Below are 15,376 nucleotides of genomic sequence, written 5' to 3'. Positions count from 1 at the left end.
TGGATTAGAACTACATGCAGAGTACTGGGTAATTTGCAGTTTACGTTTTGTTTTGTAAGCCTGCAAAAGGAAATATAGGCAAATAAAAACTAGCACTTTGGTTCTGAGAAGTTGAAAGGTGATCTGGGTTTAATATTACCATTCTAGGTATGTTGTCAGACAACAATACACCAAGATGCAAAAGTTTGAAGAGTTTTTTTCAGTTTCCTTCACTGCAGTGATAAGAGCTCAAGTTAAGACTAAAACCGTACCAAATAATGAAATCCAAATTAAAGCCTGAGCTTGGCTTACGAATGCCAGAGTTTAAGGTTTTACAACAGCTAAGAAATGTATTGGATTACCAGGTGAATCTCTTTTAATTACAGACTCGTGCTAAAGCTGAGGACTCCACCTTGTGGCCAGCCAGAACAGAGAGCGTCATCCTAACGATAGCATGCTGCCCTCCAAAACTGGTTGCTGAGAACAGGACTGCAAAAACAGAACTTAGCACACACTCAGATCAGTCACCCTGCTAATCCTGTGAAATTGTTCTATCCTCACATTCTTAGTTTCACTTCAGTCATAGTGTTTCCAACTGTGTAGTGTTAATATATATTAACATACATATATTAACAATATATATGTGTATATGATGTTGCATATCACAGGGAAAGAAAAATCACAAGTAGGAAGGAACCCAAAATACTTCAAATCTGAGGTTACCTGCAGCAAACACATATTAAAAAAAAGGCAACAAATTAAACTTCATACCTACCCAAAACCCCAGCCATCAATTGCACTGGCAAATACCACATTTCCATGGTCTGGAGAAAAATAGAGGTGGGAATCATCAGTATCTTCCAATCCAGCACTCCAGTCATAAATTTGATCTCCAGCTGCTGTGTCAGAACTACTTTCACTTTCGGCTTCTTTTTCAGCTCTTTCTTCTAAGACTTTTGAGGTAAAGAGTGATCCAGTGACTGCATTTATCTGCGAAAGGGCAGGCAAAAATACCCAAAGATCTGTATACTCCTTCACAGCACTTGTAATTAAAACACAGTTCCCCCCACCCTCCAAAACACATAGGTTTTTGGTTTTTCTTTTTTAAGAACTTTGTGCACTTATGATTCATTCTGCAATCTAAAACACAGACCTCGTGTATCTAACCCTGTCAATCTGATGACAGTGGGAGTTTGACAGACTAACATTTCAGCTTACAGTAGGTTTTCTGATTCACTCAGTCATGTCAGGATTAAATCAGCTATAGAATATCACCCAGTGTTTCTCAGAAGAAGCAATGATGAAATATAAACACATAAATGCCAACAAACAACAACAGAGGGCAAAGGGAAACAATGCAGGTAACTGTTGAAGGAGCTCCGAAAATAGTCTGAAGGCAGTTTACCTTACAACTGAGAAGAGTTAACTTCACTCTGGCATAAATCATTATCAACAACAGTCTAAAGATATTTGTCTGGCCTCAAAGGAGCTCAGGCAATTTATCAGGGTAAGACATACAGCATGTTATTTCTAAAAGCAAAGGGATTTCCACGATGCCTTGTCCAGTGACATTTCAGTCTCTTTTCTCCATCAAAGACACTCAGAATGAGCCTTATATCATTGACTCATTTTCTTTTCAGTTGGTTAAATGAGACAAGAAGTCCCAGCGCTCTGTTCCACAATGTAAGGAAAATTGGTTTTGTTGCAGTTATAAGCCACTGAAAACCACAATCTCTCTCAATACAAGAATGGAGACAAGCCGGGGGGGAACTCACAACCAAGTCTGCTGTGTGAACATGACACTAAAACAAGAATACCTGTTCTAAAATATTCTTAAGGTGCATGTATGCCTCCTGAGGGGTTAACTTCAGCTCCACAATCAAGCGATCAATTTTATTTATCACCAATACCGGACGAATATTTTCTAGCCATGCCTGCCGTAGAACTGCTTGAGTCTATTAAGAAAGAAAACAGTTTAAAAGAAAGCCCATTACAGAAAGCTTGATACCACAAGAGACAGAATGTTCCATGGGGATAATTATTACAGAATTCTACAGAAAAAATTTTTACAGCTAAAAAGCCCACCAAACTAACCCACATTCCTATAAAAATCATTAAAAAAATATATCATTATTTTGCATAATTCTTCCATTTTCAATACTCTAAAAGCACACAACAATATTAAATAATTTGCTTCAGACATTGACTTTTTCTCTACACAAATATTCTATTACCAGAAATATTACACACAGTTTTTCAACCCTACACCACTACACCCACTTAACAGCTTTACTCAATTTTTCAGCAAAATCAAAAAATAAAATTGCCCTCTTTCAGACCTTGAGTACTTGATCATCCATTACAAGTGTCCAGAACTCCTTACGCCAGCTTAACTTTTATTTCCACATAATATATTCAGACATACGAACAATTTTGATTTGCTTACTCACTCTACACTGTTCTCTTTCACTAATAAGCTTTTTATTTCACCTGTGGACAGACGCCTTCAACAGCATCCACCACTATGATGCAACCATCACAGAGTCGGACAGCAGTAGATACTTCTGAAGAAAAATCCACATGCCCTGGGGAGTCTATTAAATTAATCAGATACTCCTGACCACCTAGGATCAAACAATAAATATTTCAGAACAGTTTCCATAAATATGTAATTTGGCCAGGTTGTTACAGTGCTAAGCTAGTACTGATTTCCAAGGATAAAATTTGCAGTAACCATTAAGCTCAAGAAAAACTTAAACAGGCCCGGAAAACTGCCAGCAACATAGCATCCAGTGGTTTATATATGAGGCAGTTTATCTCGTAACTTTTAAGATGAATTAACTTTATCCCTGCACAAACCCATCATTGTCAGGGAAGTCTAAAGGTACTGTCTGTCTTTAGTACCTTGGTTAACGTTTGGATACATGCCCAAGACTTTGCAGAATCTCGTCTAACACAGAAACATACAATCTACATAGAAAAAGATCTCAACAGTGACGATAGAAAGATGGGAGGAAAAATCCAATAATCAATCAGTTTTATACTTGCTGGCATCAACAACTTACCTTTCTCAAAGTGCAAAGAAATCGCACTGGATTTCATCGTTATCCCTCGGACCTGCTCATCTTCCCTGCTGTCCAGATATCGCAACTGAGGGCAAAAACAGAAGAGGAAATAAATACAGGGAATTATCTTCACGAGTTATCAAATGCTAAAGAGTGTAACTGCACAAAGATAAGGATTAACAAGACTAGGAGGCGGGCTTCCCTTCATCATCACAGTTTTGTTATAGATGAGCTGGGAACTCTACCTTTCCTGCTAAGCGGCTGGAGATTATCCCATTGCTGGATATCAGGCAATCTGCTAGTGTGGTTTTGCCTGAAAGGAAACACAAATTACTAAGTTTAATTACAGAGAACAGAAAACGATGTGACAGCATCACAAACGCTGACACTAGCGCAGAACAGAACCAGAAAATCATTGGAGCTGGAAAGGATTCTATGGTTCTACACATGCACGTATTCCATTTGTGCCAACATTCACCACCACGGAACGTTCAGTTTCAGCTATGACAAGTTATTTCGAAGTTATCTGTCCGTACCGAGACAAAACCAACGCGTATCGGCACACTGCCCGCTCATCAGAACGAGGCGCTGAGTCGCCGCACCGCTCACCGTGATCCACGTGCGCCAGCACACAGATGTTCCTGATGCCGGCAGCCTTTTGCTGGAGTCCCGTCATCTTCCCCACGCTCGTAAGGACCATGGCTGCTTAGTCCTGCGACAGAGGGCAGCGCTCAGCCGGGGCACCGCGCGACGATCGGCGCTCCGCTCGTTACGTAACCGCGCCGGCAGCGGCCCCTCAGAGCGCGGCTCAGGCGGGGCGTCGCGGGCTCGGACACCGCCCGCACGGAGCGGCGACGCTTCCGTCCATTTGCTTTCGGACTCCCGACCCCCACAGCTCACCGGCTCACCCCCAGCTCCCACCGCGGGGCGACGGGCGCCGCCGAGGAGACGCACTCACCGCCACCGCGCTCCGCACCCGGAAGCCCGAGCCGGCTCCTCCTCCGCCGGGCCGTGACGTTGGACGGCGGCCGGCCGAGGCCGATCGCGGGGACGCCGCCGTTGCCACGCGACGGAGCGCCGCCTCGGTCGGAGCGGAGCATGGGGCGGCCGCGGTGCCTGTGCGAGATCTGCACCTGCGGGTAAGAGCCCCGCTGAGGAGCGGCCTGCGGCTGGGAGGCGGGAAACGGATGTTCCGCTGCGCCCGCGCTTGGCTTCGTTTTGTTAAGCGATCTTAGTAAATAGGAGCTGATGTACTTGCGTTTAAGCTCCTGAGCGGATTCGCTCCTCTTAAATGAATTTGCTTGCGTTTAAAATAGGGAAGGGGCAGTCTTTTAGAGCCGGCCTCAGTGCCGCTCTTGGAGTCTGCACCACTACTGAGTTCAATGCAGAAGGGAGCTGTGAGAAAAAAAGACGTGCGGTTCCCAGTGCCATGACTGGCAGTGTGCCCTGGGGAGCATCAGAACGAGCACGGCCAGCGGGGCGAGGAAGGCGGTCCTTTTGGTCCTATGCTCTGCCCCAGGGGCACAGCTACGGTGCTGTGCACAGCCCTGGGCTCCCCGGTTCGAAAGGACAGCGATCTCCTAAAAGGAGTCCAGCTGAGGGATGCAAAGGTGAGGGCCTGGAGCATCACCCTGTGAGAAAGGCTGAGAGACCTGGAGAAGGCTGAGAGGAATCTCGTCACTGTTTACAAATATCTGAAGAGGGGATGTGGTTGGGCTGTTTTTAGTACTGTGCAGTGATAGAACAAGGGGCAATGGGCAAAAACTAGAGCTCAAGAAGTTCTGTACAAACATAAGGAAGAACTTATTTTCTATGAGAGTGATGGAGCACTGGAACAGGCTGCCAAGAGAGGTGGTGGAGCCTCCTTCTGTGGAGACATACATTCAAGACCTGTCTGGATGCTTTCCTATGTAACCTACTGCAGGGAACTGCTTCAGCAGGGGTTGGACTTGATGAGCTCCAGAGGTCTCCTTCAACACCTACAGTTATATTCACAGGGTCACAGAACAATTTGAATAAAACATGCACAAAACATATGGTTTTAAGCAAACATCACTGAAGTTTTTATACTCAGTGAAACTTAAGCTGTTGTTGGGTTAGGCAGCACATTGTTTACTTCAGTGTAGCTATAGAGTTTGTTTTCAGTGGCAGCCTGGTCACTTGGCACTGTTACCTGGATATTGCAATGCACACACCTCTTAGAGATTCTGAGATGAAGGAGACTCCTACAAAATATTAGATGGTCAACTCCATTAAGTTTTCATCAAATATAAGTACTGTTTCATTCAAATATCAAAGTGGAAGGAAACAATCTTTCCTAGCTGGAATTTATTCACAGAAGAAAAAAAAAAAAAAAAAAAACACAGACTACAAATACAAGGGAGGAAAGACAGAACTACATTTAGTTTTCTCTTTACACAGAAGTGGAGAGCCTTCAGAATTCCAGAATGACATTTTTTCCTCACATTATAACATGCATAATCCACTCACTAAGAGCTGAACCTGAGTGTTATTGTTCATACTTCTGGATTGAAGTCTTGAGCCCTTTTAGAAACAAATAATTGTTAAATATTTTTGAGAGTCTATTCAGATCCCTTTTCCTTGGGCTGAATCTCTTCCTGTGCTTATTAAGTGATCTTTTTTCAAAATCAACAATTTTAATGCCAAAAGCCACTGGAAGTGCTCAGCGTGCTCAAAGATCAGTTTACAAAATATACAGTACTTCTTGGATCCAATGCTGGGCACTTCACTATTTTAGCAGCTCTCAGAAGTTCTCTCCTCTTCAGCTCAAGGCTTTAAGACTCTTGCACTCTTTGTGTCTGTTCCATTAGCACAGTATTTTGTGCTCAGGAAAAAAAAACCCTTTAAACACCATCTAGTGACGTCAAACCATCTTTCTCATTTGTTATTGTTTCCCAGTAGATAACAAATGATATTTCCCCTTAAATGAAGCTTCTCAAAGCGATCTCATCTGATGTATTTTGCCCAGGCGCCATCGCTGCCCTCATAGGCCCACAAGGATTTATGATAACAGACAACAGCTGTGCCTCACAACAGAATATGTGGAAAAATACCCCAAGTATAGCAACATCTCTCCTGCCCGCAGCCTTAAGCCAAAACAAGAGTACCAAGCACATCGTGGGAAAATGGAAGGAATTACAACATTTAAGTAAGCATTTTAAAGCAATGTATTTTACTATCACTTTATAATATTTCTCATATTTTCTCTTTGAAGGGAGGGGAACACTGAGCTTTGTATTGCAATTTTCAATCATTGCACCCCTTACTCCTTCAGTGTATGTAAAAGCAAAGTTTAGAGTGTAGGTTTATAATTACCCCAAAGAGATGATAAAACATAATAAAGCATGTTTACAAAAAAGTCAAAGAACCATACTCAGAAAGCTCAAACTCTTCTGCAAAGTTGTTTGTGTACTGCATGTACTGTTTATACACCTATATATAATACACACCCATTTTTTGTATTGTGCTTGTATGAAAATTACCCATGAGATCCACAGTGAAATGCTCTCTCTTCATATTCCATTCTCTTCATGCAAGAGGTAAATGTTGCTACCTGTAGTAGTTGAAGTTTGCTCTGTTCCTGCTTTATGTATTATTTCTTTGTAAAAATATAGTTTTACAATTCTACTCTCAAATATTTTAAAGAATATTTTTAATCTGGGGATTGAGGCTTGAAGTGTTGAATAAGCTTCTTCATCATTTACGTTTGAATAAAGATGATACCTTGCACTGGACAGCCTAGATTTATGTGGTATCATTTCCTTTCTTCCTTACTGCTCTCTAACACATTGACTGATCCATTTTTTCAGAGCAAACATTGTAAGTTGTTTTTCCACACAATGGGAAATGACATGGGTGACATCATGAGCAAAAGGTATTTTAACTGGTATTTTCCTCTTCCTCAATTCAGATCTGATTATTTACCATATGATATTGTGAAACGACCGTTTCGGGTACAAGAAGAATATAAACCAAAGACTGGAGAGCTAGAACTTGGAACCACATACAAGAAAGATTATTATGCTCATGAAATACAGCCGGTGACATTAGTAAGACCTTTAGAGAGAAAACACACTACAGGAGGAAAATTGGATACCATACCGACCTATCAAGGTAATAACAAATGCCATCTTTAGAAAGAAAAGTTGCCAAAGATGAAGGTAATTTCCTGAGTTTTCTATACTAGAGATGTGAAACTGGATTTCTTAGTTTGGGCCAGAGAGTAGGGCATAATAATAGAAGGTGACGATGCTTTAAGATGTTCAGCCCTCCAGCTGTTCAGAGCTGTCAGTTACAAATTCTAAAAGAAAAGCTATCTCTGGGATTCTTTGGCTAGGAGACTCTGACACACATTTGTTAGGCTATCTCAGACATAAGTTTGCTATCATTAAACTCACAATGTATCTTTCAGTTTCAACTATGGTAGCACAGTTTTTTTCCACAGGTCAGAATATTTCAGATTTCCTTCTCCTGTATTATCTAGCTTGCATATTATCCTATTAATAATCTGTCTTGACAAAAATTATCCTAATAGACTCAGTGCAGACACTAAATCTGTGTTAATATCATTCTGGCGAGTGACCTTGACATACTTTATAAAGGTGTAAAAGTTTTTACATACAATGTTTAACTCAATTTGTTACATGTAATGCAGCCAGACCCTAGATAAAAGCGTGTAAAAATAAAGGATGAGATGTGATCTACAAGAGCTGCCAACCAGTAATCTAAATAAATAAATAAATAAACAAATAAAATCAAGATATTCTTGGCTGTCAGGACCACTGTTGTTGAAAAGACATAGCAAGAGATAACAACAAACTGATACAGCCATTAAAACAGGAAGTTAGAACATTTGGTGGAGAAAACTTACTGAGTTTGCATAACATTTTTTTTTTTTATTTGAGGAAATAGTCAAAATAAGGCATCAAACACATTTTTTCCCATTTTTGTGAAACTATTAATAGAAGACAGGTTTGTCACATCACAGAGATAACATTATTCTAACTCACACCCATTTTCTTTAGTTCGCAAGCCTTAGTACCAGAAGTTGTCTTAATTTCAAAGGAATGTTCCTAAGAAATAACACTTATATGGTAAAGTTTTGTTTTTGCCTTAAAGATGACTATAGGTCATGGGAAGTTCAAAGAAGGGAACCTGTTAAAGTGGATCATGTCTACCACCCACCTACAGAGAAATTTGGAAATCCTACTACTTTTCAAGATGACTTTGTTCTTAGGGAACTGAATCCTAGACAAAGTTTCAAACCTCTGTGTGTGCCCAAACTTTCAGATGTGCCTTTTGATAGCACTACGAGTCATCGCAGTTCCTATGTTGCTCATTGTCTGGAACCAAAGTTTGTAAAATCAAAAGAAGAGTACAAGCCAAGCAGCCAACCCTTTGAAGATCTCACAACTCACCGAAATGATTTTAAAGGGCTACCTGGGCCACTTGCAAGAAGCTACAAGCCCGAAAATGCGAAAGTCCAATCCAGTGATCATTTTAGTGGAGTCACTGAATTCCAGGATCGTTTTCAGCCCTGGCCGGTCTCCTTGCCTGAGGCACGCAAATCAAAAGAGTACGTTCCTCCCCCAGGTAACATGGACTTCAACTCCACAAGCCGCCTTCATTATGTTAAACATGAGATTTCTCCTGCTGTCCCTGTAAGGCCGATTTCTAATGCAAGAAGAACCAGCGCCCCTTTCCAAGGGAATACTACTATGAAGGAAGACTTTAAAGCTTGGGCCAGATCCCGGCAAGAAATTATTAAGAAACAACAAGAAATTCCAAAACCCGCAGGAAAATTCTATGATTTAACTACATTCAAATCTCATTACATACCACATCGCATCGTTCCAGCCCGAAGTTTCAAACCTGTGCACGTCGTTCTTCCTAATTCGGCTCATTTTCGGGATGAAACTATGTATCGCACAGAATATACACCAAAGAAACAAGAGATCTGCCCAGCAAATTACACATCTCCTCCAGGTTATATCTATGTAAACACAGATTCTCATGGTCATAAGTTCTTCCGACAGCTTACTCCAGAATTTTCTGAGTTAAATAGTAATCACATTCCAAAGGAAGTAGCTGTTGTGTCATAATACGTACATCGCAAGCATCCTGGTGAAATACCTGGAGTGCCACCAGTTTGTTTTTTCTTCAAATTACATCAAAGCAACCTAAATAATGCAGATTTTGATTTGAAAAGCATTTAGACTGATAATTGAAGGAAAATCAAGTCAAACCAAAAGATTATTGAAATACTTCTGCAGATTTGCCTGTTTTTGTCGGAGTAATCTTACATGGAATCAAGATCACAATCTTTCTTGATTGTGCATTCCCAGATTTCATTCTATTCCCTCTCAAACTTACTTTCCCATTTTTTAATGATTTTCTGCAAGTCAAATCATTGTAGTTGCATTTTTTAAATAGTAGTTTGCTTTTCAGAATAATCAAATAAAATGTTGAATAATAACGTGCACATCTCAGTTCTTTATCTCATCAATACGTTGAGTGATCTGATAAGAGCTTTATTTTTCTTTATAGTTTGTTGGCCAAGTTATGTTGGGCATTTCTAGATATTCCTTTAAAACAATGGGTTTAGTTTTGCCATGATTGCTTCACCTGAAGCAATTCTGAATCTAAAGGTCCCACTGTAATTTCTGACAGTGATTAACAAGAACTAACCTTGCTCTTTCTGTACATATACTTGAAATCACTGACTCAAAGCAGGCCATTAGACTCCTCTTCCTAATTTTCCAGATACACTTTTCCAGATCCTGAACCCACATAGTTATACATGCCTACATGTTCTACTGGCAGCAGCTTCTCCTCAGGGTCTGTAAGCAAGACCCAGGTGCATTGTGTAACTTTCACAGCTGGTTTTGCAGTACCCAAGTAATTTATTCTTTTTCCCCTTAATTTGTGGGAAGTCATTTGCTGCCACCTACCAGCATGTCACAAAGAAATTTTGAGAGCAAATGGAGGGCACATTCAGGCACATTTAAGAGCTCCTGTACAGATGTGTATGGTAACTTCTTTTGGTTGAAGGAGATATATTCTACTTTTATCCTTGAATTTTTCCCCCTAAATTTCAAAGTATGAGAAAGTACCCTTATTACATTACAGTAGAAAGACCACACCCTGAAGATTATGCTTCCAAGAAAAACATCAAATGATATTACAAACCTTCAGACACTATTCAAATACTTAAGGTTAACCTTCATAAGCAAGATATTATCAAAATACACACAAAATAAACAGCGGGCTGGAAAACTAATGTTCCTCAAGAAATAGTTGTTAAAAGAGTATTTTATGATATCATGCTAACACATGTAAGTGAAAGTTACTTGTGGATTCAATAGCTGTTCTAGAAGTGCTTATCATACACTATGCTACACAGTATTTTTTTTTCTTTCGAAGACTATAGAGAGTTAGTGAAAAAATCGAATCAAATCAAATCATGCCCCTTTGCAAGTGCTACAATCCAGGATAATTCTACAATACCATTTAATTGTTAGGCATTTTCAACTTACAAAAATTATGGAAGCATAATGCGATGGAAAGTGCAGCAACCACAGCAGAGTAGCGAAGTCCTGGGCTGTAGCTAGCAAGAGCTTGCTCTGATGTGACAGCCGTGGACACAGAAACAAAATAAAGGAACTGCTTACCCTTAGAAAGTCTCAAGTAGAGAGGAATCTCCAGCAAGATGCTTCACCTCCACTGCCAGCCCTTGGATGAAATCTGGGAAGTGGTGGATCCTGGCTGCACCCCTTCCACTCACTCGGATGCATTGCACTGCATGCACCTGAGCTCCCCTGGGTTGGCCCTGCCTTCCCACCAGGTGCTTAATTACTGTTTCAAGCTGACTTAGCATTTCCACTACAGGAACTGTCCTTTCTAAAGGCTATTACATATACTGGAGATTCTGAAATAAATTTATTCATATTGCTATTGCCACTGTCCACCAAATATAAAACATGGAGGTGTTCCACTGGTCTAAGTGAACACTTTGATGCAGTACATGAAGCCTGACGAAGAAACCTAACTTCTTTCCACCTTTTTACAGAATCCTTATTCTAGATTTCCATGAATTAAAGCTGACTGTTCAAAGCTGGGTAACATCTCTGCTGCTTCTTAACAGATGTGCAAAGCTGAGAACAGCTGTCAAAAGTAAGAATTAAGCCGTGAAAATCCCAGAATGATGGACATGGACAGAGTAACCCTTGGAATGAAAGCATGACTAACGTGAAAATCATAGCAATAAAGAATCTCTGAGTAATCAGGGTGTTGAATAATCAAAGTAGAGTTTATTTCAGAAATATCAAAACTACGCTCAAGAAAGCAAAGTATTAGACACCTTCAGTTACTGCAGAAGCAATAAAATAACATACAAAGGAATGTCATGCCAAGTGCAATAACAAACATTTACAGCACTGCTTCTGTATAGCATGCATATGTAACCAGAGACAAAATTAAAGCAACAAAAGAATGCTATATGTTAACATCTGAGAACTTTAAATATAAAGGAAAAATATGAATAAGAAATTTTGGTAATAAGAAAAAATATATGTCCAAAAATCTTTATTAAACACTGTACAAAACAAAATATTGCACTTTAAATCAGACAATAAATATCTACAAAAAGTATATTACAAAATGTTTTGTTTGTTTGTTTGTTTGTTTAATTTAAAAAAAAAAACAACAACAAAACTGCTTAATAATCAAGACCCATCACTGATTAAAGGTAATGATCAGAAATATCCTCTCCTTGCAGTCAGCCCTGGACACAATAGTCCATATTAAAACATTTTCTATACAGTAGTGCTAGTCTAATTTTCAGTGATGCAAACCCATAGTGCAGGAATGCTGCTTCTAAAATTGTTCTGACAGCACCTGCACTAATTAAAATGTAGTGTGGTTCAGTAATGTAACGAAAGATCCAAGTCTAGACTCACATTCAGGCTTCCAAGAAGCGCAGTAGTGTGGGAACTACATTAAAAAAAATAAAATAAAATAAAATAAACCTATCTGCTGCCTTCTGTGGGGTTTTCTGTGCTTACAGCCCAAATGAGACAATTTGCAATACAGAAAATAACATATCCAGAAAAACCATAACCAGAATTCATCTTGCAAAGATTGACGTGGTTAACGGTCATGATAAAAATTCATCTTGAAGGAAAACTGCTCAACACAGATTTTTTGCACTTCTCTATCTTCATAATTAGTAATTCTTCCTTGGGCATTTTTCCCTGTTCATAAAGTGTTTACCGAAGACAGAAAATCTGACAGGCATGTTTGGCTATTTGTTGGCTCCCCGTTTGACTGTGATAGGGAACAGTGCTCACAAATGTTTAATTCACAGCTCTGACAAGGAAGCCTTGTGTCTAATTCAAAATCAGTAGCAAAGTCTAACCGTGCCAGAACTTTGATTGTACTTCAGTGACTGAGCAGAAGAATAGAAACAATAGATAATGACACTTCATTTTTCAAAACAGATCTATTGCTGTTTTGAAAACTGTACTGACATCTACTTCGTCTACAAAACAAAAATTCCTAATTCAAACATGGAGATGTTTAAAACATTAAAAGTTTCATTGTAAAGAGTGGATAATAAAAGTTCCTGGAAGAAGTACCCTGCCCAGCGTATCAATCTGCAATACTGTTTTTTTCATTAGCCCCAAGTTTCCATTTAACTGTTATGACTAATGTCTTATTTACAGGTATATAATTGGAGCAGGATAGTTCAATGAACTTCTCATCTCTTCACTGCAGTATCACGAATTTTCCACAGAAGAGTTACATTTCTTGACATGACTGACAACATCTTTGTTTGTAGACGTCTATCAAGCATAACCTCAGTTGCTTTGCAAATGTACAGTAGTGAGTTGTATCCTTGCATTCATCTTCTGAAAAATATATTTGAACATTAAAAAACTTTGAAAATGAACACAAGATGAATAGCAGAAATCATCACAACAACCAATGGATACTGGTAGCTTTGTAATTATTTTACTTTACATTTCTGACAACAGCTAAAGTAGGTCACACATAAGTGGTGTGATCTCACTGCATTCATTTCACAGAACCCCACCTTCCAGGAATTAACAGCTTGCTCAGAGATTCATGAATGACTCACAGCTGGCAGTTGTAAGGGAAGTTTGCATAAAACAACTTCCTACAAATCCTGCTTCTAGAAGTGCTTTTGAGGCTTTAATATCAAACTGCCCTAGTCATGGAGACAACTAACCCCAGCATTATCAAGTGCAGCTTGGAGAGTTTAGTTTTACCTTTGAGATGTACAATCAAATGCTTGCAGAATCACTAATGCACAATTGTGAGGTGCTTTCTAATATAAGTGCTGGAAACTATCGCTATGCTCAGATAGAAATAAATATTTACATACTGCCACAGGCTGTGGCACTGCAGTGCTGCCAGCTCACTGGTCTCTTTTTCCATCCACAATACTGATCGGCCACAACTTTGTTATTCTTTCTGTGTACACAGTACACTCGTCTAGACTGAAATCCGCTCCCACACTGCACACTGCAAGGCCTCCAAGGCCCCGTCCGCCAGTAGACATCGCATACTTCTGAGGAACAGTTTCTTCTGACAGCAGATCTGTGGGGAGAAACAAATGGCAGTTGAATGCTTATTTTGACGCTAAACCCTTATACGCAGAATCATACGATTATGGAAGGGACTTCTGCAGATGTTCCAGTCCAAGCCTGCTGCTCATCACACAGTAAACTAGACCAGGCTGCTCATCTCTTGTCTGTTTTTCAGTGTGTCTGAAGGTGGAGACCCTACAACCTCTGTGCAGCCTCTTCCAGTATTAAGAATCCTCAAAGTCATTTTTTTTTCCTTAAGTTCAATTTCCTGTACTTCACATACTGCCCATTCATCATAGAATCACAGAATCATAGAACAGCCTGGGCTACGTGCAGGGTTGCCAACCACATCATGCCTCACTCATGACAAAAGAGAAGCTTCTGCTCATTTAAACTGAAACCTGAAATAGAAAAAATGTTTTACCTTTTGGAAATTTTTACTGACCCCGAAAGCCTGTATATTGGATGCTGCAGGTGCTTTAAGGGTTTAAGCTTTAAGGCTCCTGAACACAAGTAATATTTCTATGCTGACAAAGAACCCTCTTAAATGTTTGAAGCTGCCAAAATGAAATCCTGGCTTATACTTGTGAACGGAAGTTTCATCATTTTAATCTGTGAAGCCCAAATTTCTTTCTACATCCTTCAAAAATGGTCTGAAATGTTCACAACTCAGAAGTAGGTCTATAGTAAAAAGTATGAAGAGCTGGTTTCTATAATCAAGGGACAATGCCATGTATGTACTTGATACCGAGTCACTGTTTGTTCTTCACTGCCCTACCTATGCTAGGTTTTTTTTCCCCAGACCATTATGTTAAGAGTTCTCTCACTTTTTTTCTCTTTAATTCAGCATTTTTGAGATTGCAATGTTTTATGGACACTGCCCTCCATCCATGTGCAACAGCATAGCCCCCAAGTGATTGACATTCTGAGGGGGGAGTAAAGCCTGTATTTTTCCTTTTGTAAAGAGCTATTTAGAGACAGGAAAACAGATTAACAGAATTCCTACAAAAATAATAAGAAGAATAAATGCACACCTTGAGGTAAAAACACATATTCGATTTTAGACTCACATGCAACCTTTAACTACCTTATCTGCTACTCCTGTAACATACTTAAAAGCAGAATTAAATCTATTTATCTGGATAAGTACACCTTATATGTAAGTATTTTATTTAAGTGAAGTTTTATTAAATTAAGTAGTAAATTTACAGGGACTATAAAATAAAGCCCAGGAAAACTCCTATAAAACCTCTTCAGCCACAGAACTGAATAACAATAATAGCAGAAGGGAACTAGCTCAGCAGTAGTAACTAAGTTATGACAGATTGCTCCAGTTCGTGCCTTTTTTGGAAATCAAGGTTCTCTCACTTTCTTTCTAGCTTTGCCATCAGCACAGGGGAGGACAGTGATCAAATCCATTTCTCTCCTTGGGTTCCTGAATTTCTCCTGTGTACACAAAAGGGATCATTGTCCCCTTCCTTTGTATTTGATTCATGAGAAGAATTTGAGTATTTATACAGTGTTTATGATATTGTAACTTTAATTTGATCATCTATAGACTTCAACTTGTACCGCTTCAAACTGTGTACCTCTTTCTTTCATCACAAGAAGAGTTTGGCATCAAGGATCCGTTATGAAGTTGACATAAAAAGTGGTGATGCTGAAAAAGGAGACAAAAAAGGCGGTGAGAAAGAAAAAGAA

The 15,376-nt window shown here is 39.5% G+C and overlaps 3 protein-coding genes across 11 annotated transcripts in view; 1 reads left to right on the top strand and 2 right to left on the bottom strand.

Moving 5' to 3' along the window:
• The window catches only part of EFL1 (elongation factor like GTPase 1), a 55,952-nt gene extending 51,904 nt beyond the window's left edge, over nt 1–4,048 (bottom strand). Inside the window, exons 1-7 of one of the 3 annotated variants that reach the window (XM_042875904.1) lie at nt 4,003–4,048; nt 3,654–3,756; nt 3,290–3,357; nt 3,045–3,129; nt 2,470–2,603; nt 1,797–1,934; nt 755–969 (exon numbers count right to left, since the gene is read on the bottom strand). In XM_042875904.1, coding sequence (XP_042731838.1) covers nt 755–969; nt 1,797–1,934; nt 2,470–2,603; nt 3,045–3,129; nt 3,290–3,357; nt 3,654–3,744 — 731 coding nt within the window. In that variant the 5' untranslated portion in view covers nt 3,745–3,756; nt 4,003–4,048. Of the gene's footprint in view, nt 1–754; nt 970–1,796; nt 1,935–2,469; nt 2,604–3,044; nt 3,131–3,289; nt 3,358–3,653; nt 3,757–3,944 lie in introns of those variants that run through there. The other 2 variants (XM_042875906.1, XM_042875907.1) reach the window with 2 other exon arrangements.
• Nucleotides 4,049–4,130: 82 nt separating this feature from the next.
• SAXO2 (stabilizer of axonemal microtubules 2) lies at nt 4,131–9,478 on the top strand. The gene is made up of 4 exons (XM_042875908.1): nt 4,131–4,183; nt 6,034–6,213; nt 6,976–7,178; nt 8,184–9,478. The coding sequence occupies exons 1-4, from the start codon at nt 4,143–4,145 to the stop codon at nt 9,164–9,166; spliced, it is 1,407 nt and encodes a 468-aa protein (XP_042731842.1). The 5' UTR covers nt 4,131–4,142; the 3' UTR covers nt 9,167–9,478.
• Nucleotides 9,479–11,354: 1,876 nt separating this feature from the next.
• ADAMTSL3 (ADAMTS like 3) overlaps nt 11,355–15,376 on the bottom strand; it is a 192,005-nt gene continuing 187,983 nt past the window's right edge. For all 7 annotated transcript variants that reach the window (XM_042875549.1, XM_042875547.1, XM_042875545.1 and 4 more), the window contains 3 exons: nt 15,265–15,335; nt 13,471–13,685; nt 11,355–12,973 (listed from right to left, as the gene is read on the bottom strand). In XM_042875549.1, coding sequence (XP_042731483.1) covers nt 12,864–12,973; nt 13,471–13,685; nt 15,265–15,335 — 396 coding nt within the window. In that variant the 3' untranslated portion in view covers nt 11,355–12,863. The remainder of the gene's footprint in view (nt 12,974–13,470; nt 13,686–15,264; nt 15,336–15,376) is intronic.

This window comes from Lagopus leucura, unplaced genomic scaffold (assembly GCF_019238085.1).
Source record: "Lagopus leucura isolate 7727_CA_CO unplaced genomic scaffold, USGS_WTPT01 Super-Scaffold_100015, whole genome shotgun sequence".
NCBI lineage: Eukaryota > Metazoa > Chordata > Aves > Galliformes > Phasianidae > Lagopus > Lagopus leucura.
This window is presented reverse-complemented; position numbering and strand designations above follow the sequence as displayed.